This window comes from Manihot esculenta, chromosome 5 (assembly GCF_001659605.2).
Source record: "Manihot esculenta cultivar AM560-2 chromosome 5, M.esculenta_v8, whole genome shotgun sequence".
NCBI lineage: Eukaryota > Viridiplantae > Streptophyta > Magnoliopsida > Malpighiales > Euphorbiaceae > Manihot > Manihot esculenta.
The window spans coordinates 23,783,555-23,809,526 of NC_035165.2; the positions used below are offsets into that span (position 1 = coordinate 23,783,555).

General features: G+C 37.5%; 2 protein-coding genes across 9 annotated transcripts; one reads left to right on the forward strand and one right to left on the reverse strand.

Moving 5' to 3' along the window:
- Positions 1 to 10,871: 10,871 nt before the first annotated feature.
- Positions 10,872 to 12,657, reverse strand: LOC110614625 (cytokinin riboside 5'-monophosphate phosphoribohydrolase LOG5). Of its 8 annotated transcripts, none has more exons than XM_021756212.2 (7): positions 12,410 to 12,657; positions 12,188 to 12,285; positions 12,038 to 12,068; positions 11,794 to 11,893; positions 11,625 to 11,710; positions 11,381 to 11,524; positions 10,872 to 11,310 (listed from the first exon to the last, which is right to left on the reverse strand). In XM_021756212.2, exons 1-7 carry the CDS (start codon positions 12,524 to 12,526, stop codon positions 11,209 to 11,211), a joined length of 678 nt encoding a protein of 225 aa, XP_021611904.1. In that variant the 5' UTR covers positions 12,527 to 12,657; the 3' UTR covers positions 10,872 to 11,208. The 8 variants fall into 8 exon arrangements, with proteins under 8 accessions (XP_021611904.1, XP_021611906.1, XP_021611902.1 ...); XM_021756214.2 differs by having other exon boundaries at positions 11,640 to 11,713; XM_021756210.2 differs by having other exon boundaries at positions 11,625 to 11,713.
- Positions 12,658 to 17,183: 4,526 nt separating this feature from the next.
- Positions 17,184 to 17,840, forward strand: LOC110615393. The gene has a single exon (XM_021757235.1). The coding sequence runs from the start codon at positions 17,184 to 17,186 to the stop codon at positions 17,838 to 17,840; it is 657 nt and encodes a 218-aa protein (XP_021612927.1).
- Positions 17,841 to 25,972: the final 8,132 nt, after the last annotated feature.

Here is a 25,972-nt window from a genome sequence, read left to right on the forward strand (position 1 = left end):
GGCGGCTGAACCTTGACTTCCCTCACTCATGCTTTCGGGGGCCTAACGTGCCTCCAAAACGCATGCATGTTCGGCGGCCGAACCTGACTTTCGGCGGCCGAACCTGGGTTTTCCTCCAAGGCTATTTTCAAGCAAAAACTCATTTTGTTTCATTCTGAAAACCATCAAAAACATGAAAACATTTTACAAAAACATGATTCTACCCTTCTAGAGGTCTCCGACATCCGAGGTTCCACCGGACGGTAGGAATTCCGATACCGGAGTCAAGCCGGGTATTACAACCGCTGACATCACAAAACCGGTAGAGGAGACAAAAACCTCAATAAGGTGAGTGACCGGTCTCAGAAATAAGACTGCCAACACCACAAAACCGGTTGAGAAGATAAAGACCTCAATGAGGTAGGTGAGCGTTCTCAAAAATAAGATCGTCGATACTACAAAACCGCTCGAGGAGACGAAAACCTCAATGAGGTAGGTGATCGATCTCGAAAATAAGACCACCCGCATTACAAAACTGGTTGAGGGGATGAAGGCCATGCTAAGGGCCCATGTTGGCAAAGCTACAAGCTAAAAGAAATGAACTAAGAGGCATCATGCCGACCTCAAGAAAGGACCTCGGCATCTGCAAAGCCTAAAGAAAAAGGAAAGCAAAGATAAGGCTTGCCGCTGACCACACCAAAGAGCTCGGTCCACCAAAAAATAAATCTAAGGTTTGGTGCCGACTTCACTAAAGTGTGAGGCTCATAGAAAAATAAAGTCAAGGTTTGGTACCGACCTCACCAAAGAGCTCGGCCCATAGAAAAATAAAGTTAAGGTTTGGTGCTGACTTAAAAAAAGAGCTTGGTACCTCTAAAATATAAAGGAGAATAAAGTTAAGGCATAATCTCATCCTCGAAAAAGGGGGGCTTGATATCCCTATAGCTCAAAGAAAGTTAAACCTAAGGCATAACACCGACCTCAAAAGAGAGCTCAGCCTAAATCAAAATAAAACTAAAGCATGATACTGACCATAAAAATAGATCCGCGAATATCAAAATATGAGCAAGTAGAAAGTATAATTTTGGGATAATAAGAACTAAGGTAAAAAACTGTATAAAAACTAAAAGATAATAACAAATAAAAGGTTGGTCAGCTAAGGTGTAATACCCGACTAGAGTCCGGCACCGGAATTCCTGTTGTCCGGTGGAATCCGGGGTGTCGAAAGTCTATGAAAGGGTAGGATTTATGTTTGACTAAGGGTTATGATGTGTTTTACTGTTTTTAAGTCAAATGGAATGAAGTTTTGAGTTGAAATGAACCAAGGCAGATGAGCCAAGTTCGGCCGCCGAAGGTAAGGTCGGCCGCCGAAAGTGCTCAAGGTTCGGCTTCCGAAGTGCAAGTTCGGCCCCCGAATGTTGCATGATTTTGCATGCGATTGGGCAGCCGACGCTGAGGTGGCCAGCCAGCTGAGTCATGTATTTTGACAGATGTTGGCCTCAGATTCTTGCCCTAGAGCAGGCCACGTCTCTCATGACTCATCTGCAAGTGGTATTAGCTGCTCATGCAGAAGATTAGTGTGTGTGTTCTAAGCTCATGTATGAGTTCTACAGGTACACAGAGAGTATAGCAGGCTTGCTACGGGTTCTGGCGGCCTTAAGCCGACCTGAATCCTAGCGCCGGTGACGGTCCATTTTGGGGTCGTTACATAAGGGCTCTAGAGGGACAGGAGGCATGAAACGGCAAGGCACTCAATAAACAAAGTATGAAACACAATAAGTTATATGCTTTACAAGCAAAATATCAAATGAGTAATCAGCCCAGCACAGCTCGCGGGCAACATACATAAAAACAGTCTAGGTACGAGAATACAAATAAAATTTAAATAGACAAGAAAAATAAAAGTAAGCAGATGGAAAATAACAAAAAAACATAAAATTTTATTAGCCATTGGAATGGGTTGCAAAAGCAGCAAGGGAAGGGGGAGTAGAACTAACTAGGTCATTTACAGGATTATTATTTACATAATTGCCCCTGCAGTCCAGAGGGCAAAGGAGGAGAGTTCTTGGGTAATGGGTTGTCGTCCTCTCTGTAGCAGACCTCCTCTCCATCATAATCAAGTTTGGGGGCTCGCAGGTTAGCCAACAGAGTGGAGGGGGCATCCCGAGCTGCTTTAAGGCCTTAGTTGAAGTATAAAGCAAACATGTCGAAGGCCTCTTTGTATATCTTCTCTTTTAGCTCTGCCGAGACCTTATATTCCTCCATTCACGCTTCAAAGGCCTACTGAATTTTCTTTTTTAATTCTACAGAGTCCTTGTACTCCTGCAACCGCTCCTCACAGGCCTGTTGGACCCTTTCCTCTGCAGGCCGGGCATCCTTAAGCAATGAAGTACACCTCTCCTTTAGGGCAGAGACCCTTTGGCGGTGTTGCTACTGCTGAAGTCGGGACTCCTCCACTGCTGAAGCCTCAGTTCCTTGATACACTTGTTGAGCTCGTGTTGGAGGACAGCAGCACAAGCCAAAGCCTCGTCACGCTGGGCCTCGACCTTATGGCGCTAACGACGGGTCTCCTCCAAAGCGGACAATTGTGTAAAGGCTTCATCTCGCTGAGACTGCACTGCAGAAGCCTATTAGGAAGTCCTGGTGACCTCCTCTCTCCTCTCTCATCTTCCCCAGCTGTTTGGTTAGGTCCTTGATTTGCCTTTGGAACTCGATAATGTGTCCGCGAGTCTCACCAGTGGTAACTATATTCTCGTCCTGCCACTCTTCAGCGATATGCTATTCCACCGAGCTCTAGAATGACCGATTTTGGGTTTCGATTTCCATGAACATACCAAAATCCTGTCATAAAAAATCAAAAGCGAGGTTAAGAAAGTTAAAAGATTAAAAATATTCTCAAGATGGCAGATAACTTACCATGAGAAACATCTCCTTCAAACTGTCCCTAAGGTCCTCTATAGAGCGTGAGCTGAAGACCGCCTGTTGCTTGTGGAGCAGGCCAGATGTGTAATACCCGGCTAGAATCCGACACCGGAATTCCTGTCGTCCGGTGGAATCCGAGGTGTTGGAATGCTATAGAAGGGTAGGATTTATGTTTTTCTTAAGTATTATGATATGTTTTAAGGGGATTCTTGGGGAGTTTAATAGAGTTGGTCATCAGCTAGTTTGGTCCCTCATTTACATCCATCTGTATAGGTACAGACCAGAGGAACCAGAGAGAGCAGCAGTGAGTACTGCCCAGAGTTTTCAGAGCCGGCAGAGTCAGTCAGTCCAGTTAGCCAGAGGTGAGTGGAACTAAACTTAACTCTTTTACTTGCACAATGGAATGTTTTAGCATATCCCATGCATCATGATTATGCCATAGGTTGATTGCATTAGTATTCACGAATATGTTGCATTGCATAGTGATTTGTTGATGTGGGTGAATGCTGAATGATCCAATAGTCTCAGACAGGAAGTCCAAGAGCCTTTGACTACGCCCTGGCAGGTATAGAGAAGTCCAGGAGCCTTTGACTACGCCCTGGCAGGTTTATAGTAAAGACCAGGAGCCTTTGACTACGCCCTGGCAATGGTAAGTACAGAGGTGTTATATACACATATACATATATGACAGGAAGACCAGGTGCTCGATTCTACGCCCTGGCACAGAGTTACTGGGACTATGTGGTGACAGGTTTACTCTTGATGTGGATTGACTGTGTTATGACGCATTCCATGAGATCATGTTTTACTGAGATGTTTTACTGTTCTACTCACTGGGCTATAGAGCTCATCCCACTCCCTTAACCCCAGTTTTGCAGGTTCAGTGTACAGTGTACAGGGACAGTCCAGCAGAGTACAGAAAGAGTAAAGAGATTTGTAATAGCTTAGAGTGGACATGTAATATTAACGAGATGTACTAGTTGTGTATAACGTTAGAAATGTGCTTGACTTAGTGATGTTTGTTGTGTACATGATCTGTATATGTATATATGTTTTGCTGAATGTGAAAAACCAGGCTTACCAGGTATGAGTTAACCCATCTAGAGTAAGCTCTAGTCAGGGGTACAGAGTACAGAGTACAGAGTACAGAGATAGTGCATGCACAGGTTAAGCCTTGGGTCAGAAAAGAGTTTTTATTTTCACAGAAAATGTATGATCATGTATGAGTGTTACAGGTACACAGAGAGTATAGCAGGCTTGCTACGGGTTCTGGCGGCCTTAAGCCGACCTGAATCCTAGTGCCGGTGACGGTCCATTTTGGGATCGTTACAAGATGGCTGACGAGGGCTAGGAAGCGGGGATCAGAAGCATCTGGGACCCCCCGAATATCCTCTCACACAACATCCTAGCTGTAGAGGCCGGCATGGACTCAACAATCACCTTAGCGGCGTTCAACAAATCATTGTCTAAGGCAGATGACAGGTGCTCCACAGTCTTTTTCCCTTTATTAACAGGGAGAGAAGGGGCTGCCCTGATAGGTTTCGAGGTCCGGGTGTGCTTAGCAGCCCTGCCCTCGGTCGCAGGTTCTGAAGTCTGGGCACGCTTGACAGCCTTGGCCTCTGATCACGATAGCTCCCATAGCCTGGATAGGTGGAACGTCCAAAGGAGCAGTCCCAGTGCCCTCTTTCGAGCTGCTCTCAGCTGACTCGCTGAGCGCGATGGGCTCCTTAGGAGTTTCCTTGGGAGCGAAAGGAGTCTTGGTAGGAGCCGGCACTTTAGCAGGGATCGACGTCCTAGATGCTGCAGAGCGAGAGCCCCCTGTCATAGGCACCAAAGCCAGGGAAGACACAGAGGCAGGGGCAGAGCAATGAGCTGAGGATGCGGGGTCGATGGCCTGAAAAACTTCTCGGATCACATTGGCTATAATCTTTTTGGCTTTAAAAGTGGCCAGAGTCGCCTTTATGCTCTCTTGAGAAATGGTGAAATTCTTGGGAAGCTTGATGGTACCTATTGACACAACGAAAGCTAAAAGAAAAATATCAAATCAGTTAGAACTCAAAACAACGAAAGACAAACATAAAAAAATAGAAAACCAAAAAAGAATAACAGCTTTCCTGAAGTTCCGCAGGTTAGACAAATATGCACTTCTAGACGTTATATTTTTTCTTTGCAGAGGTCAGTCAAAGAAGGCAAATTTGGTCCACTAGGTTGAACCTATGGAGGTCGTTATAGCCCTGAGGGACCTCTTTTCAAGAGAGGTCGATATCCCAGTTGATCTCTGAGCTCTCTTTTAGGTCGACAACAACAAAATTCTCTACCCAACTTTTTATCGAATCCTTATATCCAGCAAATATGGACACTTTAGCCTGGGGACCAAAGTAATAGAATATGTGGGTAGACCTAACAAGGTGAAAGAAGATGCAGAACAACTCAATAGAAGAGGCAAAACCCAGCACAGGCAAATGGACTTGAAACAGCACATGGACAAGTTAGAATTGGGGGACAGCATCCGAGGAGACATCCTAAAATGATGGAAGACCTTAATAAAGAAATTGATAAAAGGGAAGGTCAATCCAAAATCACGTTGTTTGACAAAAAAGTCTAAGTTACGCCTTTGCTGGACGTCTATCAGACCCGTCGGTGGTGGGTAAGGGAGAACGATCCGCTCATTAGGTAAGGGAGCCCTAATTATATAGATGGTAGTGTCAGAATGGTCGCTTGAAAAGTAGTGAGAAAGGAAGGAAGACATGATAGAGGACTCCAGACCCACTACATCGGGAATCTTAGCAGAAACCATGAGAAGAGCAGGACGTATCTCGGCTTGGAAAGGCAAAAATTATAGAGGAAAGAAAGGGCAAGATAGCAGAAGCAGCGCAAGAGGCAAAGCAGCAAGTGAAAGCAAGAGCGCAAGTTTGAAATGGATAAAGGCGAAGAAGAGACGTTTTGACAATAACTCTTCTAGAGCCGCGCAGTAATAATTGAAATTTTAGGATTTATCTCTCATTAATCATGGAATAATTAATGAGCAGGTAAAGAGGCACTTAATGATAACCGGGCCTTGGACACCCCGACCCTGATTGAGCCCGTGTTGGAAAGGCTTGGCTTACAGGAGGGTACACACGCAGAATGGTGGTTACACGTCACTAGAAGACTAAAAAGAAAAAGGAAGCAAAGAGAGAACAGACCGGACTTAATTTACCAAAGTAAACCTTGAGTATACCCTTTATTGGATCTCAGGACATCACGTGAGTATTCTACATGATAATTAAAAACTATTAGTTAAATTAATTTATCATTTTATAATGCCTACATGAAATTACAGTTTAATTATATGTTTTCTCTTTTTAAGGGACTGACTCCCTTGAATGAAAGAGAAATTCAATGGGAAGAATCAAGTAACATCCATCTTTTCATATTATTATTGAAGATTGACAGACTGCACTACTCTATGTGAATCACCAAATAACAAGAAAATTTTGTATAATGTGAAAATTTTTTATCAAAATCAAATTAAAAGGAAAAAGGTTTCCAAACTTGTTACAAGGCATCTGTCACGCTTCTGAAATATTTAAACTATCGTTGAGTTTTAGGCTATTTTGGCAAGCAAGTGCATTTATAATAAACTTATTGGGCCATTATCAATCTATTTCTAATAATATATAAATGAACCTCAGCATGCAGTAGTTGGGTGGGAGACATGGAAAAGCAGCAGTAACATGCATGCACGTATATATTTTATATATGCATATTCATTACGTGTGCTGCTCCCTGATCAATGATCACTAGATAGACTCACAGCACGAAAGCCAAAGCCAAACTTTGAGCAATGAGATTCTCGTCTCTCCCTGCTTTTTTATAAGATATTAAGTTGATCATGTGAAAGTATGTTTCTTGTGACGAGGATAGCGAAGAAAAATGAAAAAAGTGGAGAAGTTGAGCCGAGGCGTCCATGCATATGTTATCCAAATGAAGAAAATGCGAAAGGGTTTGGAGGCATTGAACGAACTCAACCATGCAACAGACTGAGGTTGATTAGAAATTTGTTCTTTTCTATGATATTCATTTGTCTTACGTTCAAAAGAATCAAATTTAGGTAAATTTTTCTATGATAAAACATATTTCGTTACATGGATTAGCAGGCTAATTACTTTTTTTTTTTTTTTTTTTGTCTATTTTCATTATGGGACCTTGAGCCGTGGATGACAGTCCAACAGCAAGAATAGCCCAATTCAACCAGCACTTGAATGGGTAGTAGAAATTTGAAATTGGGCTTAGATCAATGAAATCCTTGCGGAGTCGTAGACAGCCCATAGATTAATGAACCGGCCTAAACCGAAACGATAGTTATATAAATGAAAGGAGACGAAAAGCTAACCCGAAAGATTCCAAAAGGAATGAGTTCAAAATATATATGTGAAATCTAACTTGTTCCTGTCGGAATTATTAGCTCTCTTGTCCGTACGTTTTACACTTGATATTGGAGATTGAGGATGGACCCACATGGAAGGCAAGCAGTGCAATCCACAACAATCGAACCCTTTTGGTGAATCCCCACCAAGCAAACGGTTCGAAGAGTCACAGTCGGTATTACTGTTGGGCCATTGTCTGGACCAGCATATGCCATGGGGTCCCATATCACACAATACAAAATTCAGTTGAGGGCCAATGGGGACCAATGGTCCAAACCTTTTGGATTGATTTAATTTAAAACCTTGAATGCCATCAAGCATCAACTTGTTTACTCTGCGCCACCCTAACCAAAATTCAAAGGACCAGGACATGGATGCCTCACCCACTGGCCATTCACCCTTACCCACCCACTTGTCAATCCATACGTACGAAAATTTTTAAAATATACTCATATTTAAAACACAATAGAATATTTTTCTAATAAAAAAAATCAAATTGCTTTTAGAAAATTGATTTCATTTCATGAAGTTTAAGGCAAAAGAAAAATAAAGAAGATTTTTCTCCTATTTGGATGGAGAGAAAATAATAAATAAATAAATAAAAACCGAGGTTATTTCTTGCATGTTGCCTAGCGGATGCAGACATTATCTAGCTGGCGTAGGTTATTTATTTTCTTTTTTTAATTTTATTATTAGTTTTAATTTTCAAAGCATGAGCGGCGGGTCTGGCCTAGTGATAGAGGCAGGTGTGAGCCCATTCATTTTGGACCGCCCATGATTGGCTGGATTGACTCACCCCTGAAAGAGACACTGTTTATATTAATATCATATCATTCATTCCGTTTAGAATCAAAATATAGAATAAATTAAAATAAATTAAATTTATTTAATTCAATTGATTAAACTCTTTATAGTTATATTTTATTTTTAATTTTTTAATTAAAATATTTTAATATTAATTAAAATTTAATTTTTTCATATTATTAAAATAATATAATATTATTATTTAAAGAAATTTTATTAAAATAATATTTTATTTTATTTTTAACACAAATGTGATATAAATAAATATAAAAGAGTTCAATATATAAAAATTTCAATAAATACAAAACTAATAAAATTATAATAGAAAATAAATTTAAATGATCGATTTTGATTATAATTTCAAAATTAAATTACTATTTAAAATTCGATTCCACCCTAAATACAAATGAAATGAAGATAGAAATTTTAAATTTTTGCCAACCACTAATAAAACAATTATCAACTGTTTTAACGGCTAATATCCACTGAAATAGCTAATTTCATTGATCAAATTTAAAATGCCCTTTTCCAATAGTTAAATAAAATACATAGCCAAATTTTAACTTGATATTACTTATTAAATTAACAAGATCATGTCTGGTGAATTGTTGCTTTCCATAATAATAAGAAGAAAGAAGAAGATAGGGCATGTTGTGAAATGGACAGATTGCCAATGAATTGGAAACTGTTGGTCACTGGAATTACTGGAGGATAAATGGGGATAAGAATGAAGCAAAGCCGCACCCAAAAATGCGGAAACATATATTACGTCATTATATGTGGGGACCATAATATCCCTACTCCATGGGAAAACACCCAAATTCTCCTTAAACCTATTGTGCCATGTGCTCAATCCTATGTTACTTTTTTTTATAACTTCATTTCTTGATTCTCTATTACCATTGACATGACCCATATGAGTTCCGCTCCAATTCCGTTCCTGAATTAAATTGACATTAATCCGACTTTTTTTTTTTAGGCATATGGAAATTCATTAAGATCAAACAATTGTAAGGTTCATAGCATAGAACAATTGTAAGGTTCATGGCATAAACTATAAAATAAAAATATATTTAAATTTCAATAGGCATTCAAGCAGCAAAGTTAGATACTAACAGATTGTAGTAGTTAAATTTTTTTTTAATATTATTTTAAATCATATAGAATACGTAATATATACATTTCATTGAAAAATTCACCAACGTCACACTTTAAATATTAATAATTTTTATAAAATAAATTAAAATTTAATATAAATAGTGACTGAAATTTAATGATCATTCAATTTTTAAACAAGAGATAGAAACACGAAAAAAAAAATCTAATGTATTTAGGATTACAATTGAATTGTGGGTTAATATTATTTTCATCAAATAAATCTAAAATTTGTAGACGTCAAATAATAAACAAAGCTCATGCATAACCATTAATTCATAAAATGCTACGGCGAAAACAAATCAATCATTAGAGATAGGCAGACCAACAATAGAGTTTTAAGGTCAGCTTATAACCAGAGCACAGTAGTTTAAAGACACAAAAAACATACTCTATCCAAGTAGTAGGATTACAATTGAATTATTCGTTCCCTATCATTTTCATCAGATAAAGCGGTTCCATTCGATTTGAATCCTTAAACAAAGACAAATTACGACATTGAATTAATTTAAACATATTTGGCCTTTGGAGATTCGTTAAACCTCCCTGGCTAGTTAGCTATTTGACATAGGCTATAGGCCACTCATCATCTCTTGTCAGCAACACCCTTCTACCTCTCCAATTAAACCAACACCTGTTGCTCTACGCAAATTATTCTGTTTTTTTATTTATTTAATTAATTATAAATATATAAAAAAAATAGTTTTTAGTTATTTTATTTGTAAATTTAAAGTATCTCACTGCACCATAAACTAATGGAGATAAGTTTAAATTTGACTTATGTCTTTTTTAAAATATTATTTTTTAAATTTCTTAATAATAAAATATTATTTTTTATTAGTATTGTATATCACTAGTTTTGATTTTTATTTTGGACAGCCAATCAAAATATCTCCTTGTGCAAATCTTTCTCCTCCTCATCCTCTTGTTCCGAAATCTACCATAGCCAAAACCTTGGAAAGAAAGAATGAACGGATACAGCTTCTACGAAACAGCTTGGGCTGATTAATTACGACCACCAAACAGGAATAGAAACGAACAATACTAGTTCTGCCGGCAAATACAAGTTTCTGGTCGGAGAAGGACTGGAAAAGCCAAGTACCAAGATCCACAAACATTAAATTCATCCTCTTAATTCTTTCTGATTCTTCTGTTTATTTATTGGTTTTGCAATGGAATACAGGACTTTCATTTGTGGAAACTGGTTCTGCAGTATTACTTCTGGTTCGCCAACGCAAGCTTGGGCTAGACATAGGCTGCGACTATAGGCGAAGCGTCGTGGGGGTTTCTTTGCTTCCACTAGAAAGGGAACGCTACTTGTAAGATAATTAAGATAATTTAGAAAAGGGGAGAAATACTAGTATCGTATGTATATGTATCAGAAAGGAAAATAAGATAATTAAGGAATGATCATGATGATGATCATATGTTTTGATGGGTCCACGAGCATTGATGGATCACGTATGTATGGTAGGGAGCTTATTAGAATAAAACATATCCATGTAATATACCAAATAAATGCCTAAGGGTGAGAGAGAGGAGGAGAGGAGAGGGAGAGATAATTAAAGAGCATACAACAGTACAGCAGAGCAGCAAGAACAGGCATGCAAGAGGGAATAAAAGCTGCTATTTTTTGTTTTTCCTACTTGTTTTCTTCTTTCCTTTTCTTTACACAAATTAAATATAAAATTCATCAGAAAGAAAATAACATTTTGCCATTTTCCTTCCATACATCAACTAAAAGCTAAACAGTCACCAACCACTTATCCTTCCTTTTTCTTTCTTTTTCTTTTCTTTTTTCCCTTGCAGATTAATCCCCCTTTTCCTTTCTACACCAATACACAAAATTGAAAAGGAGAAAAAACCCTAGTTCTGTAATTATTTTTTCAAGAAAATCCTAGAAAGAAAGAAGGAAAACGAGATCTTGTTATATGGTCCCTAATCAACGAGCAACTTCAGTCTGCAAAGATGCATTGAGCTCCAGTTGCTCAGCCTCCCACTTAGCCTTAGCAACAACTCCATCATGCAGGGGCACGTAGTCCTGCTATTAAAAAAAAATTATTTCTTTTTTTTTAGGGGACCAATGGCAAGAATGTGTTTGGAGCAGAACCCACCTCGAGTTTCTGAACAAGCTCTTTGACATTTGGGGCAGAGACAATAATGCTACGTTGAGAAGGCTGAATGAAGCCATCGTCCACAGCCTTGTCTATGAAGGTGAGAAGAAGATTGTAGTAGCCGTCAACATTAAGCAAGCCCACCTGTTGTTATTTATATATAGATATATCATGAACAGAGATAAGAGTTGACATTGGAAAAAAAAAACTCATTTCAAACATTATCTAATCCAAGGTTAGAGACATGAAGTTGCTTTACTGGCTTGTCGTGGATGCCAAGCTGGGCCCATGTAATGACTTCCAATAATTCCTCCAAAGTTCCATACCCACCTACTTATTATAATATACACAAATAACCATCAGATAAATTACATTACATTCTTTAATTAATTATAAGAGAGAGAGAGAGAGACCTGGTAAGGCAATAAAACAGTCAGAATGGCGGGCCATCTCAGCTTTCCTTTGGTGCATGTCGGCTACTGGTCTGACCTCTCCGACTGTTTCTCCAGTTATCTGCTTAATAATAGCAAGGATTTTACGTACATCTAAGTCATTAACCCATAAAAAGAAACAAGTTATAGTTCTATTTTTGGATAACACATATCCTTAGCTCAAGAATTTCGTTACCCAGATGAAATTTTCTCTTAATTTACATACCTCTTTGCTCATCAGAGTTTTCGGGATGATTCTAAATGCAAAGAAACAGAAACAAATGGAGGGGAAAAAATCAATCACTATCTGGTTGAGCAAGAAAACTATTCAATCTGCTTGAAGAGAGAACTTGGTTATTGTATTTTGTATACGTACCCCAGTACATGTCCTCCACCGCGATGGACCTCCTGAGAAACTAAGCCCATCAACCCAACACTTCCTCCTCCATAAACGAGATCTAATCTCCTTGAAACCTTCACAGAGAAGTTACAGTATTAGTTTTGGACTGAGGAAGAACCCTTAACCAAAGGGATCAAAAAGAAAAAGAAAAGCAAAAATCTAACAACTGAAGATGGCATGGCTTGAAAGAACAGGTACCAGTTCTTGGGCTAGTTCAAGAGCAGCCTCCCTATAACAATCTCTCTTGCCAGTACTGCTTCCACAAAAGACACAGACCCTTTTGAACCTTGAGTTGACTACTCTTTTCTCCTCCATCTCGCTGTGTGCTGCTCCTCGCTCGTGGTGGCTACCTACTACTTTTGCTCTTTCTAATTTGAAAAACCAGATTTTTAAAATAAAAAAATTGATTTATGAGGAGCCAATACCAAAAGATATAGGAGGCGTAGTTTTGGTATATATAGAAGAAGGAGATACCCCAAGAAGAAAGTAGGATAATTATGTCTCCCGTGGAATCCTGTTGCGCCACGTGGACTCATAACCCCAAAGTATTGCTTTACCAAAATCGCCGACACAATACGCGTTACTTTCCTCTGTTGGCTCCAATGCATTCCGGTTGAGCCCCCTACGATCTGTTCTCTTCTCTAATCCTCTAATTTCTGTCCACGTCCACCCTTTCTCCCAGCTCAGCCCCTCCATAGTTCAGCATACATAATAAACAAAGTAAAGATCTTAAAAGACAAAAATGTTTAATTAGTGAATGATGATCCAATAGTTAACTTGCGAGTATATGATTTTTACTTAGATTTTAGATGTATTATTCGAAAAGAATTATTGAAATTTAAAATTACTAGACTTAAAAATTTTAATAATAAATTAAAATTTTATATTTTTTTTAAAAAAATTTATTACGTTCTGATCGTAACTGAATAAGATATCATTATTAAATTAAAATCGAATTTTTAAATACTGTGATTTGCTAATATCTCGATCGATTTCATTTCGTCTCACACGGATAAATCTGATACTAATTAAAACAATTCAATTCAAATCGATACAAGTAATAATTAACTTAATTTAATAATTTTGTACTAATTATTCTATATCATTTTAATTTGCCGTACTTTAATCCCAAACAGCTGAACATCACAATGAGAAATTAAAACTTGCTTTTAAACAATTAACAATTTGATTAATATTTATATTTATATATAATTTTCATTATAAATAAAAATATAAGAATACAAAGAGGCAGAGGAGTGGAGGGATGGTATTGGGAGGAGTGTACTGCTACTGGTTTCACTGACGCTATTCACCAATAGTATCAGAATTTAACACTGAAAGCTCACTTAGCTGAGGCCAAAAAACGTGATAAAAATGGTTAGAGTTTCAAAATGAAAACAGTAATTAATTATTTTGGGGCAAACCAAAAGGACAATACAACGCCAGCCTAATCAACTCTATTAATTATTGCCTTTTTTCCACTACAAAATTAACACTCTGGTCTGGTTTCCACCACTCCCTGAAGCCTGAAGCTAACCACTGTCCACTACGGCCCATGAATGCCAGTGCCACACCTTATTCATTAGCATGGACTTCTATTCATTTCAACCGCTTATTACTAGAGTAATACTTTTGTAAAACACACTGTATTACAAAATTTATTATTTATTAATTTTAAATATTAAATACTATAAAAAAAATTAATTAATTAATTAATTTTTTAATTAAAGACATTTTAAACTTTTATCATCATTTAATTTTATTAATAAAAACTAATTAGTAAAATTTTTAAAATTTTAAAAATATTTTAATATTTTTTATTACGATTAAATTATTTATTTATATATTGATTAAGTAAATTTATATTTTGATTTTTAATATTACAATTATATATGTTTAAATTTGTGCATGCTATAGATAAATTAATTACAAGAATTAAGAGTCAATATAAGTTGGTTTCATTTAAAAGTTTTAAAAAATGAATAAAATAGAATTTTTAATAAATTAAACTAAATGAATTATAGAAAAATAAACTGAAAATTTGAAATTTTAGAAGTTCTCGATTTGGTTTAATTCAACTTATCCTCTTTTTTACAAAAAAAAATTATATTTAATTTTGGGTATGTTTCTTATTTTTAAAATTAATTTGGGCATAATAATATCTAATTAATTTTATTCAAAGAAAACGACTAATTAATTAAAAAATAAATTGACAGATAGCTAACTAAATCAAATATATTAAACTGAATTTAATTAAATAAAACTAAAAATTAAATTAAATAACTCAAGGTAAAATTAATTTAATGGTTTTCTCAATTTAAATAAAATTTTACTCACCCTTAATAATGCTTATATATATAAAAAGGTTGTAGGGTGTTGTCCCTACAATTTAAGTAGGTGATTATTGCAAGGAGAGGCAACTGGAGGTTAAAGTAAAAGAAGGGGCCCACCTAGAGAAAGAAGGGTTGCTTGAGTTTGGTGGGATAAAGAAAAATTTTTTTTTTTGATGTTAGCTTCTCAATGCACGTGACAGACCTCTCCTCTGTAGTCTGTACCCACATCAAACGTGCAAGGGATAAGGCCCCTACTTGTGCATGGACCTTGCCTTGCCTTCTTCAACTTGCGCCACGCATTGCATTACATTATCATTAACTAAACAAAACGTACTTGTAACCATTATCAGAATTCCTAGACTCTTCACCTAAGACACGCAATTTGGAATAATAAGAAAATGGCCAAAGCCTCATTAATCCAAAATGTAAGTTGATTAGAGGACAAAAACAAAAGTAATTGATAATAATAGCATGGGAGTTTGTCGTCTGAGGTTGAAAAAGAGATAGTGATATGTGGAAGAGGGTGGTGATGGCTATTAGAAGTTGGACAAATTTGAAGTATGAAGTGGAGGTGGACATTCTAAGTATATTGAAGAATAAGGAGAGAAGAATTGAAAAGGCAAAATTGAAGGAGGAAGCTTTTACGTGTACAACTTGTGCAGGATTAATTCCTAGTTGAAAAGAAAATGACCTTTCAGATTACTATGATGCTTCAACTTACATCCTAATCACAAAATACAGAGATTTGAATGAATGAATGAGTGGCAGTCTTAAGTATAAACATCACACACGTAAGCAAGGGGTTTTTTCAATTTTATAATTAATAAAACTTTTTTTATTTAATTTATTAATTAAATACATATTTTTAATTGTCCCCAACAAAAATTTTGTTGTTCTGAATACAATTATTAGAAAAATAAAAACCTCTTGATAATTTTTTTTTCTAGTATTCAATTTTCTTAATTTTAGAGTATAATTTTACATAAAATCTGAATAGTATCATCGTTCTAAGTGGGTGCACGTGGGAGTGGCTATCAGTGATAATGGCCCAAATTGACAAATCATCGACAAGTTTATTCATGAAGTAAGCTGTGTTGACTGTGAATATAGGCCAATGTCTACGGTAGGCGCCTAAGCTTTTATCTCCTTCAAATCGCGTGGAATTGACTTACCTTAATTTTATTTATAAGAAATTAGCACATTAGTGTGACCACCTTCGCACAAAAGCAGGAATGAGATGAATGGTTGGTTGGTTGGTGGGGCAAGAAAAGCATAACTCTGTTGTCTTTTCTTATCACCAAGAATTTCAAACACAAGGAGCTTTACGTGTTGAATTTAGTAGATGTATAGGCTTATTGCTACCTTAAAAAATACATTATTAATCAAATCAAAAACAATAATTCACCGATAGATTCGATCCACAAGGACCATGATTAAAGGGTAAACATAAATTAAGCAAAATTCAAATTTTTGTCCAAATCAAATTATAGCCCATAAATTTTAACTTAAGTTCAAATTAGGCTAAAATCAAAATTTCAAGGCTAAATTTGAAGATTTCTTGATTTATGTAAAAAGAATAAGAAGATTCAAATTTCTTAGATTTTGGCAAAATTTCCTTGGTTTAGTACAAAAAATTAAGAATCTTATAATTTTTGGACTAAATTGACTTGCATTGAAATTTTTATACCGATTTAAATAAAAAGCTGAAAATAAGTTAAATTGAACTTTCCCCATAAGTATTTATGTGAAATTGATTACTAGGTCAAATTATTACAGAGGGAGAGAAGATACTCCATAGATAAATGACCAAATATCAAAGCAGGAAACATGTACATTACGAAATCTTGCAAGCTCATCTTATGCAATTTACAAATAAAAACAAACAATTTCATGACCATATCGAAGGTAATAAATTAAAGAGAATTGCAGTTTCTTAGAAGGGAAAAAAAAAAATTATCCCCAACTCCAAGAATTCCTATTATCTGCGCTTGTTGAAAGCAAATTTCCTAATTGGAATTTACAGCACATTCTTCAATTACGTTCCCCTTATACCAAAGCATACTCGACACTGCTCATCCATGAAACTTCACACGAATTTCTTGGAAGTTCCTCACTAGAAGACTAGATCTTATAACTCTCAGATCCCTTCTTGTATCCAGATAAAACAAAAGCATCTCCAGCTGTAAACAAAAGCTTCTATTTTTTCCAACATTTTTGTCTGGTCTGTAACAATTAAACAAAAGCAGCTGGCAACTGATCAATTGCTTGTGCATGCAATTCCTTAAGATATCTGTCTAAATTGTCAACTCAAGTATATTAAGTTGTTAACAACTTCGTTGTCTGTCTCTCTCTTCCTCAGATGGAAGCTTCCTTGGGACATGTCTATCTAATTTTGTCCCATTGCTAGTTGTTACCAAGTGATCCAACCCCGTACACCCAAAAGATCCTTCATCATTATTTTTTAATTCCTCGTTGGAGATCTGAGATCTAAATCTGTCTCACAATTTTCTATAAAATCCACTAGCTAGTCATAGGCTCATAGCACACGAACTCGATCCAGCCTTCAGACCATATTCTTCTTCAGAATTATTCAACCCCACAAGAGAATGTTGTTCCCTAATTTCAATGCTCTCAGAGACATGCACATCTCTGCTAATGACCTCCTCCACTCGCCAGAAATTCAACAAGTTATTGTCCACCAGAAACAAGAGAAATGGGTTCATCAAGTCTCTGAGGCATCTCTTACAATGTTGGACGTCTGTAGTATCTCTAAAGATGTTGTTTTGCTCGTCAAAGAACAGCTTCTAGACCTACAATTTACTTTACGCAGGAAAATTTTTAGCCAGCCAAATATTAATGCCAAGATAGCTGCTTATAATCATTACAGAAAGAAGCTAAAGAAAGAGACTTTGAAATGCCTTCGGACACTGAAGGGAATGAGAAACGAATCAGTTGTGACTTCAGATATCTCAACCATTGATCAGAAACTTGTGGTTGTTATGGAAGTATTAAGAGAAGTGAGAGTGACCACCCTCACCATTGTTGAATCTTTATTGTCTCTCATTTCCATACCATGGCTGGATCAGAAATCCAGTAAAGGGTCTTTGAGATCAAAGTTCTTTAGCTCCGGTGACCAGAGCATGTATGAAATTTGTGACGAAATGGCACTTCAAAGTGCAAATAAGAGGCTGGAGGCAGTGGAGATTGCGATTGAATATCTTGAAGTGGAACTAGAATGCATCTTTAGACGCTTGATCCAGACAAGGGTTTCGCTTCTTAATATACTTACCAGTTAGGATACAAAGAAAATGCCTATGTTTCATTGCTACCCATTAGGTTTTACATACCATTTGATTTTTCGTAAACTTATCAATCTGTATCATGTTTAACATAATTTATTATATTTATTCCTTTTTTCTTTTTTTTTTTTTGTATAAGCTATTGTATTTATTCTTTCTAATAATGCAAAATTCAAGGTGAGGAATTGCCCATCATTTATTGGCTAAAGTTCGCCACACAAGTTAGAGAAGGTGGTTCTTCTGAGGTTGAAAATGGATGGATGTGGCTAAAAGAGAGTATTTGCAGGCAGCAGTAGGAATTTCAAGTAGAAAGTTCACCTCCAGTCCCGAAGTTGTTGGATTGAGAATATATTAGTTGATTTTGCTGAGGCTTGGAATCCAACATTGCTCGACTGGGTCTGCCTTCAAATTGATTTCCCACTCTCAGTTTGCCCCAATTATGCCATATAGGAATTCAATTTTAGGTACCTCTTATACACATCAAATTTCAAAGCTAAATGTGCAACTTGATATTGCTGTAATTATTTGAAAATAATAAAAGGAAAAAACAGCAGGAGAAGAAGAAACTCATGATTTAAAAAAAAAAAAAAAAACTTGACTGGATATATACGTTGATTGTACAATAATTATTCTAAAAAAATTCAAAAATTTGAAAAAAAAAGTAATGAAGTATGAGTAATGCTATATGAATCAAGTTGATTCACTAGAACTGTTTAATGTTTTTATCATTTTAGAATCCTATATTGATTATTAAAACCAATTAAAGAGCAATATTGAAAAGCTCTATTAGACTTTAAAAAAATATTTTTTTACACTTTTTGACGATTATAGCTCAATCTTTTAATTTTAAATAATAAAATTATTTTTTTCGATTTTATGACGTTTATATTGAATGTATAAAATCAATTTTGTCCATAGTCACGTTAACATAAATTTTTTATAATTTTTAATTCCACATCATTAACATATATGAATAAAAGAAATCAAATCTTTATATTTTTTTACTATTATAATCTCACCTTTTAATTTTCAATTTTAAAGTCAATTCTTTCAATTTTTTTCATAATTAATCTATCTCTAAAATTAATTTTAACCGGAAACACGTTTCTCAATTTTTTTTTATTTTCTTATTACTTTGGTCTTGTTTGATTGAGGATAAATAAAGTAAAAAAGTGACACTTCCAAAAAATTATAACAAACTTTCTTATTTAATTCGCATTTTATATCAACTCCTTTAAATTATTTCCCGCATGCAAAAGTAACTTAATTAAACTTTGATAAGTTGCAATTCTCTAATTAATTCGTTGATAATATGCACAATTATACAGTTTTAATATTATAAAATATTTAGATATTGAGTTTGATTTTATTTAAAATAAATTAACTTGTTTAAATTTTGTTATTTTGGTAGGATTAAAAAATAATAAGAGAAAAATCAAATTTGGACTCCACATTCTGAGATCAAAGGTGTCCATAATCAAATTCATAGAAGGATAAGTAATAGAGTCATATTTGAACTTTAATTTCCAGACAAACTGTATTATGGACTACGTTATGGACATAAACATACTTGACGAATAGAGTCCAGCTTTAAATCCGGAAATCAAATAGATAACTTTTCATTTGTCAAGCTGTACTCGATTTTGATTTTAACTATTTGTATTAGAACTCTTAGCACTATAAAAAAAGGGGGGCAATCTGATATATCTGACATCTCATCTCATTTTTCATCTCTCATTCTTAGCCATGAATATGCATGACTAAATTTCTTCTTTTCAGTTTAAGGATAATTAAAATTTCAATTCAATTGATTGTGATATTTATGTGATTCTATTGTTTACTCAATTATTCTTGGTATTTATATTATTCTTATGTTTATTGCTTAATATCATTATGTGGGTTGTTGCATTTGTTGGAAAATGGTAGAAAAAGATATAAAAAATAAATGAAAGATGAGCAGAATATTGCTTGAGGCGTGATAATAATCACTGTCCTTAAGAATAATTCGTCTATGGTTGCGTATCCTCCAGGATTCAACAAGCCTTCTGAATTACAAGTAACCCAGGAGCAAGAACAACAGCAATTATTAATTACCCAGAAATAGAGAAGAAGCAGTAGAGAGAAAAGAGAAGTATTTTATTTTTTGTGTGTACCCCATAACATGTAAATGCACTGCTATTTACAGTGCTTAACGGTATTCAAATCCATAATATCAGTTAAAAATATTATTCAGTTACGATAAAGATTTAAGATATCCACAATATCAGATAAAAAATCTAGTTTAGTTAGGATAAAGATTAAAATAATTTAAAGTGGAAAAAATCTTTTTAACCAACTTAAAATCTGTAACTTATTTCAAAATATTTTTATGATTCTTTTGAAATAATTTGTTAAATATCCAACAATCCCCCACTAATTTCAAAAGAATTGGATCATAAATTTAAGTAAAATATTTTCTGGGTATAGTACAATGTATTAATTTTGGTGTCTTTTGGACTATGAACTAAAATTTGATTAAGTGAAAGATAATTTACTCAATATTTGATGAAGTTTAAACTTCTATGAACCAAACAATTCTTATTGTAAATTAAACTTTTCACCAATCACAATGTACTTTCACAATTCTGCTGTTTGACGCGGTGTTGCGCTAATAAGCCATGCACGTACCTGAAAGTTCATGAGAGCTCTAGAAATTTACCTTCAATTTCATAGGAGCGGCTCCACTCCACTCTCATATAGGTCATTCCATCAAGTGTATACTGCAGATTATACACCACCTATAAAGGATATGGAAATAATTAAGAGTTTTAACTCAACCTCACTTTTTTTGCAGTTTTAGCACTAACACCATAGGTAGAACTTTATAAAGTGCTTAATATAAATCAACTAATGATTTGTTATTACCCATATGAACCTATTTCATGGGATCGCCAATCATATAGGTTGGGTTACCATCATTGTTGACTTCCTCCAACAGGCTGTAGTCCCATACCCCTCGATGTTTCGTTTATTAATTTCTTTCCCAAGGGTTTAGTTAAAGGATCGGCCAAATTCACTTCTGACTTCACATAATCAATAGATATAACTCCATCTTTTAGCAGCTGCTTTACCACATTATGTCTCAACCGAATGTGCCTATTTTTACCATTAAAGGTTTTATTTTTTGCAATGGCTATTGCAGCTTGGCAATCACAATGAATAGACACAGAAGGTGTTGGTTTTATTCCCAATGGAATGCCAGCCAAGAAGTTTTTCAACCACTCGGCCTCATTACCAGTCAAATCTAGAGCAATAAACTCTGATTCCATGGTTGATCTAGCAATAACAGTTTGTTTTGCTGATTTCCATGATATTGCTCCACCACCTAGGGTGAAAATATAACCACTAGTGGATTTGATCTCATCTAAGTCTGAAATCCTGTAACGACCCGAAAATCGGACCGCTACCGGCGCTAGGATCCAGGTCGGCTTAAGGCCGCCGGGACCCGTAGCAAGCCTAACATGCATCCTGTGAACCTGTTTAATCCCATACATGATCAACAACATACATAAAAATTAAAACTTTTCTTTCATTCATTCTCTCATACACCAACTCAACCTGTGCATGCACTAAACATAAACATAATCATAAACATTGGCCCCTCTGTGGGACCTCATCAATGCCCCCAATGGGTGGCATAACATGTGTTGAGTTGGTTTACATAAGCATTACAAAACATCTAAGATCATGTATTAAAAGGGATACCATACACATAGGGTCAAGCACAATCTCTAATCCTCAATGTCATTACATTACATAACTATTCACAACTCTACATCAATATACAATTTGTCATGTCCACATTCTAGCTATTACATACACAAGACTTCATTACTCTTGCTGACCTCCTGGTCTACCCTGTACCTGCAAGCCTGGGGGTTAAGGGAGAGGGGTGAGCTACAAGAGCCCAGTGAGCAGAATAATAAAACATTTAAAATATATGATAACATGAAATGCATCACATCACAGCTAATCACATCAAGGATGAATTTGTCACCAATAGTCCTCTACATGGTCCAATTGTGCCAGGGGCGTAGAATGGGCCTCACTGGTCTTTCTCTTACATAATCATAACATAGCATAACATAACATTCCAACTGTGCCAGGGGCGTAGAATGGGCCTCACTGGTCTTTCTCTTACATGGTGCCAGGGGCGTAGAATGGGCCTCACTGGTCTTCCGTACCGTATCATCATCATATCATAACATATGAGGACTAAAGGATCATTCAACATTGATCCACATCATCAACATATTATGCAATGCAACATATTCGTGAGTTCTAATGCAAGCACCCTATTATATCTCATGGCATTCATGATGCGTGAATCATGCTAAAACTGGTTTATTTATTTAAAAGCATAAGAGTTATTCCACTCACCTCTGGCTGAAGCTCTACTGACTCAGAAGCAGCTGAACTCACTGCTGGGGTCCTCGGTTCCTCGGGTCCGAACCTACACAGGTGGACTCAAATGAGGGACCAAACAACTAGAACATAACTCTAAAAACATCCCCCAAAAACCCCCTAGAACATCATGAAATAATCATAGAAAATCATGCAAAAGAGGGCTGGACAGGGCACTTTCGGCGGCAGGTTCGGCGGCCGAAAGTCCCTCTAGAGCCGAAAGTCAGGCAGGTTCGGCAGCACCTTCGGCGGCCGAAACTCCCAGACAGAGGCGAAACTCATGCATGTTCGGCGGCACTTTCGGCGGCCGAAACTCCCAGACAGAGACGAAAGTCTCCTTTCGGGGGCAAGCTTCGGCAGCCGAAGGCTGCCTCCACAAGCATGTTCGGCGGCCGAAAGTTCCTTCGGCTGCCAAACCTGGTTTCTCCCTTAGTGGTAGAAACTCAGCTCTTCTATGCATATACGCCTCCCAAACCAACCAAACATGCATAAACCTATTCTACAACACACATACCCAAGCATACAAGCTCCTAGGGGCTTCAAACCATCTAAAACCCCATCTACAACACATCAAACATGCATTTGCAAGCCACATTGTTCAAAAACACAACATAAACTCATAAACCTAACCATAAGCTAAACATGCATTCTACCCCATGGATCTTCATAAAACATACTTAAAACATGCAATGAGCTTAAGATCGGCTCTTACCTCTTGCAGATCGAGAGAGAGACGACCTAAATCTTGGAGATGGGAGATTTTCAACTTCCTTGGGTCTCCAAGCTCAAAACTTGCTCAAAACTTGAAAATCTTCAAAACAAGATGAAAACTTGTGAAAATCGTGAAAGATTTGAAGGAAGAACTCAAAGATTGGTGAGGGACGGCGGAGAGCTCACCTTGGCCGAAAATGGGGAGAAAAGCTCGCCCATTTCGGCTAAGGGACCCTTTTATAGTGGCTGGCCAGGCCACGTTCGGGGGCCGAACGTGCCTCCGCATGCATGCCATGTTCGGCGGCCGAACTTGAGGTTCGGCGGCCGAACCTGGACTTCCCTCACTTATGCTTTCGGGGGCCTAAGGCACACCCGAAATGCCTGCATGTTCGGCGGCCGAACTTGAGGTTCGGCGGCCGAACTTGAGGTTCGGCAGCCGAACCTGGGTTTTCCTCCAAGGTTATTTTCATACAAAAACTCATTTCCATCTTGCTTAAAATCATAAAACACATTAAAACATTTTATGAAAACATGGTTTTACCCTTCTAGAGGTCTCCGACATCCGAGATTCCACCGGACGGTAGGAATTCCGATACCAGGGTCTAGCCGGGTATTACATTCTCCCCCCCTTAAGAACATTCGTCCCTAAATGTTCCTCAACTAGCACATAGCATGGCATACACATGTCATACATACAAAGCACCTAAAACTCACCAGGAACTAACCTCAGAAAAGATAAGGGTATTGCTGGAGCATGGACTCCCGTGTCTCCCAAGTGCATTCTTCCATATTGTGGTGGTTCCACAGGACTTTCACCATCGGGATTTCCTTGTTTCTCAGCTTTCTGATCTGGGTGTCTAGGATCCGTATCGGCTGCTCAACATAGGTGAGATCTTCTTGGATCTCCACATCAGGCTCACTAAGAACGTTGCCCGGATCTGACACGAACTTTCTCAACATGGAAACATGGAAAACCGGATGGATTCTTTCCATTGAAGCAGGTAAATCCAGCTTGTACGACACATTCCCAATCTTTTGCAAGACTTCAAAGGGTCCGATGTATCGTGGGGCTAGTTTACCTTTCTTCCCAAAGAGAACCACTCCTTTCATTGGAGACACCTTGAGCAATACCAGATCCCCCTCCTGAAACTCTACTTGCCGTCTGCGGATGTCTGCATAACTCTTCTGTCTGCTTGCAGCAGTCTTGATCCTTTCTCTGATTATGGGTACCACCCTGCTGGTAATCTCTACTAGCTCAGGCCCTGCCAAGGCCTTCTCTCCAACTTCCTCCCAGCAAACAGGTGACCTGCACTTCCTTCCGTACAAAGCTTCATATGGAGCCATCCCGATGCTAGCATGATGGCTGTTATTATAGGCAAACTCCACCAAAGGTAGATGCTGCCTCCAAGAACCGCCAAAGTCCAGCACACACATTCTGAGCATATCCTCGATAGTCTGGATGGTCCTTTCTGACTGTCCATCAGTCTGGGGGTGGAAGGCAGTACTGAAATCCAACCTAGTACCCATGGCATTCTGCAGACTCCGCCAAAACCTGGAGGTGAACTAGGGCCCTCTATCAGACACTATTGAAACAGGAATCCTATGCAGCCTGACGATCTCATCAACATATACCTGCTCCAACTTGTCCACAGAATAGCCACTCCTGACAGGGATGAAGTGAGCAGATTTGGTGAGTCTGTCCACAATCACCCATATGGAGTCCAATCTGTTGGACGCCGCCGGTAACCCCACTACGAAGTCCATAGCTATATTCTCCCATTTTCACTCTGGAATAGGTAGCGGGTTAAGCATTCCAGCCGGCTTCTGATGTTCCAGCTTCACCCTCTGACACACTTCGCAGGCTGACACAAACTGTGCCACTTCTTTCTTCATAGCTGGCCACCAATAAACCTTCTTCAGATCTTGATACATCTTGGTGGCTCCGGGGTGAACGTTGTATCTTGCATTATGAGCCTCTCTCATAATGTCTCCTTTTAGCCCTATGTCATCTGGTACACACAATCGACTCCCATAGCGGAGGATTCCCTTGTTGTCAAATCTGAACTCACTATCTTTGCCTGACTGAACAGTTCTGGCAATCTTCACTAACTCTGGGTTCTCATGCTGTTTCTGAGCCACTTGCTCCAGAAACACAGGTATCACTCTCATCTGGGCCACTAAAGCACCTGTACCAGACAACTCCAACTGTAGACCTTCATCAAAGAGTTTGTAAAACTCCTTCACCACTGGTCTCCTTTCTGCCGTGATGTGGGATAGACTGCCTAGTGACTTCCGGCTTAGGGCGTCTGCCACGACATTCGCCTTACCCGGATGATACTGAATCTTGCAATCGTAGTCACTCAGCAGCTCTACCCACCTTCTCTGTCTCAAATTCAAATCTCTTTGACTCAGGATGTACTGTAGGCTCTTATGATCTGTAAAGATCTCACATTTTACCCCATAGAGGTAGTGCCTCCACATCTTAAGTGCAAAGATTACTGCTGCCATCTCTAGGTCATGCGTGGGGTAATTCAACTCGTGCTTCTTCAGCTGTCTAGAAGCATAAGCAATTACCCTTTCATTCTGCATTAGTACACAACCCAGTCCCACACGGGACGCATCACAAAAGACTGTAAAGTCTTCCTCACTAGATGGCAGAGCTAACACTGGTGCTGAAGTCAACCTCTTCTTAAGCTCTTCAAAACTCTCTTCGCACTGGTCGGTCCACACAAACTTTTGATTCTTCCTGGTTAGTCTGGTCAGAGGAGCTGCTATTTTCGAGAAGTCCTGAATGAACCTCCTGTAGTAACCTGCCAAACCCAAGAAACTCCTGATCTCAGTCACTGTAGTGGGTCTAGGCCAGTTAGCTACAGCTTCCACTTTCTTGGGGTCTACCTCGATTCCATTTTCTGACACCACATGCCCCAAGAAAGAGATGCTCCTCAGCCAGAACTCACACTTAGAGAACTTGGCAT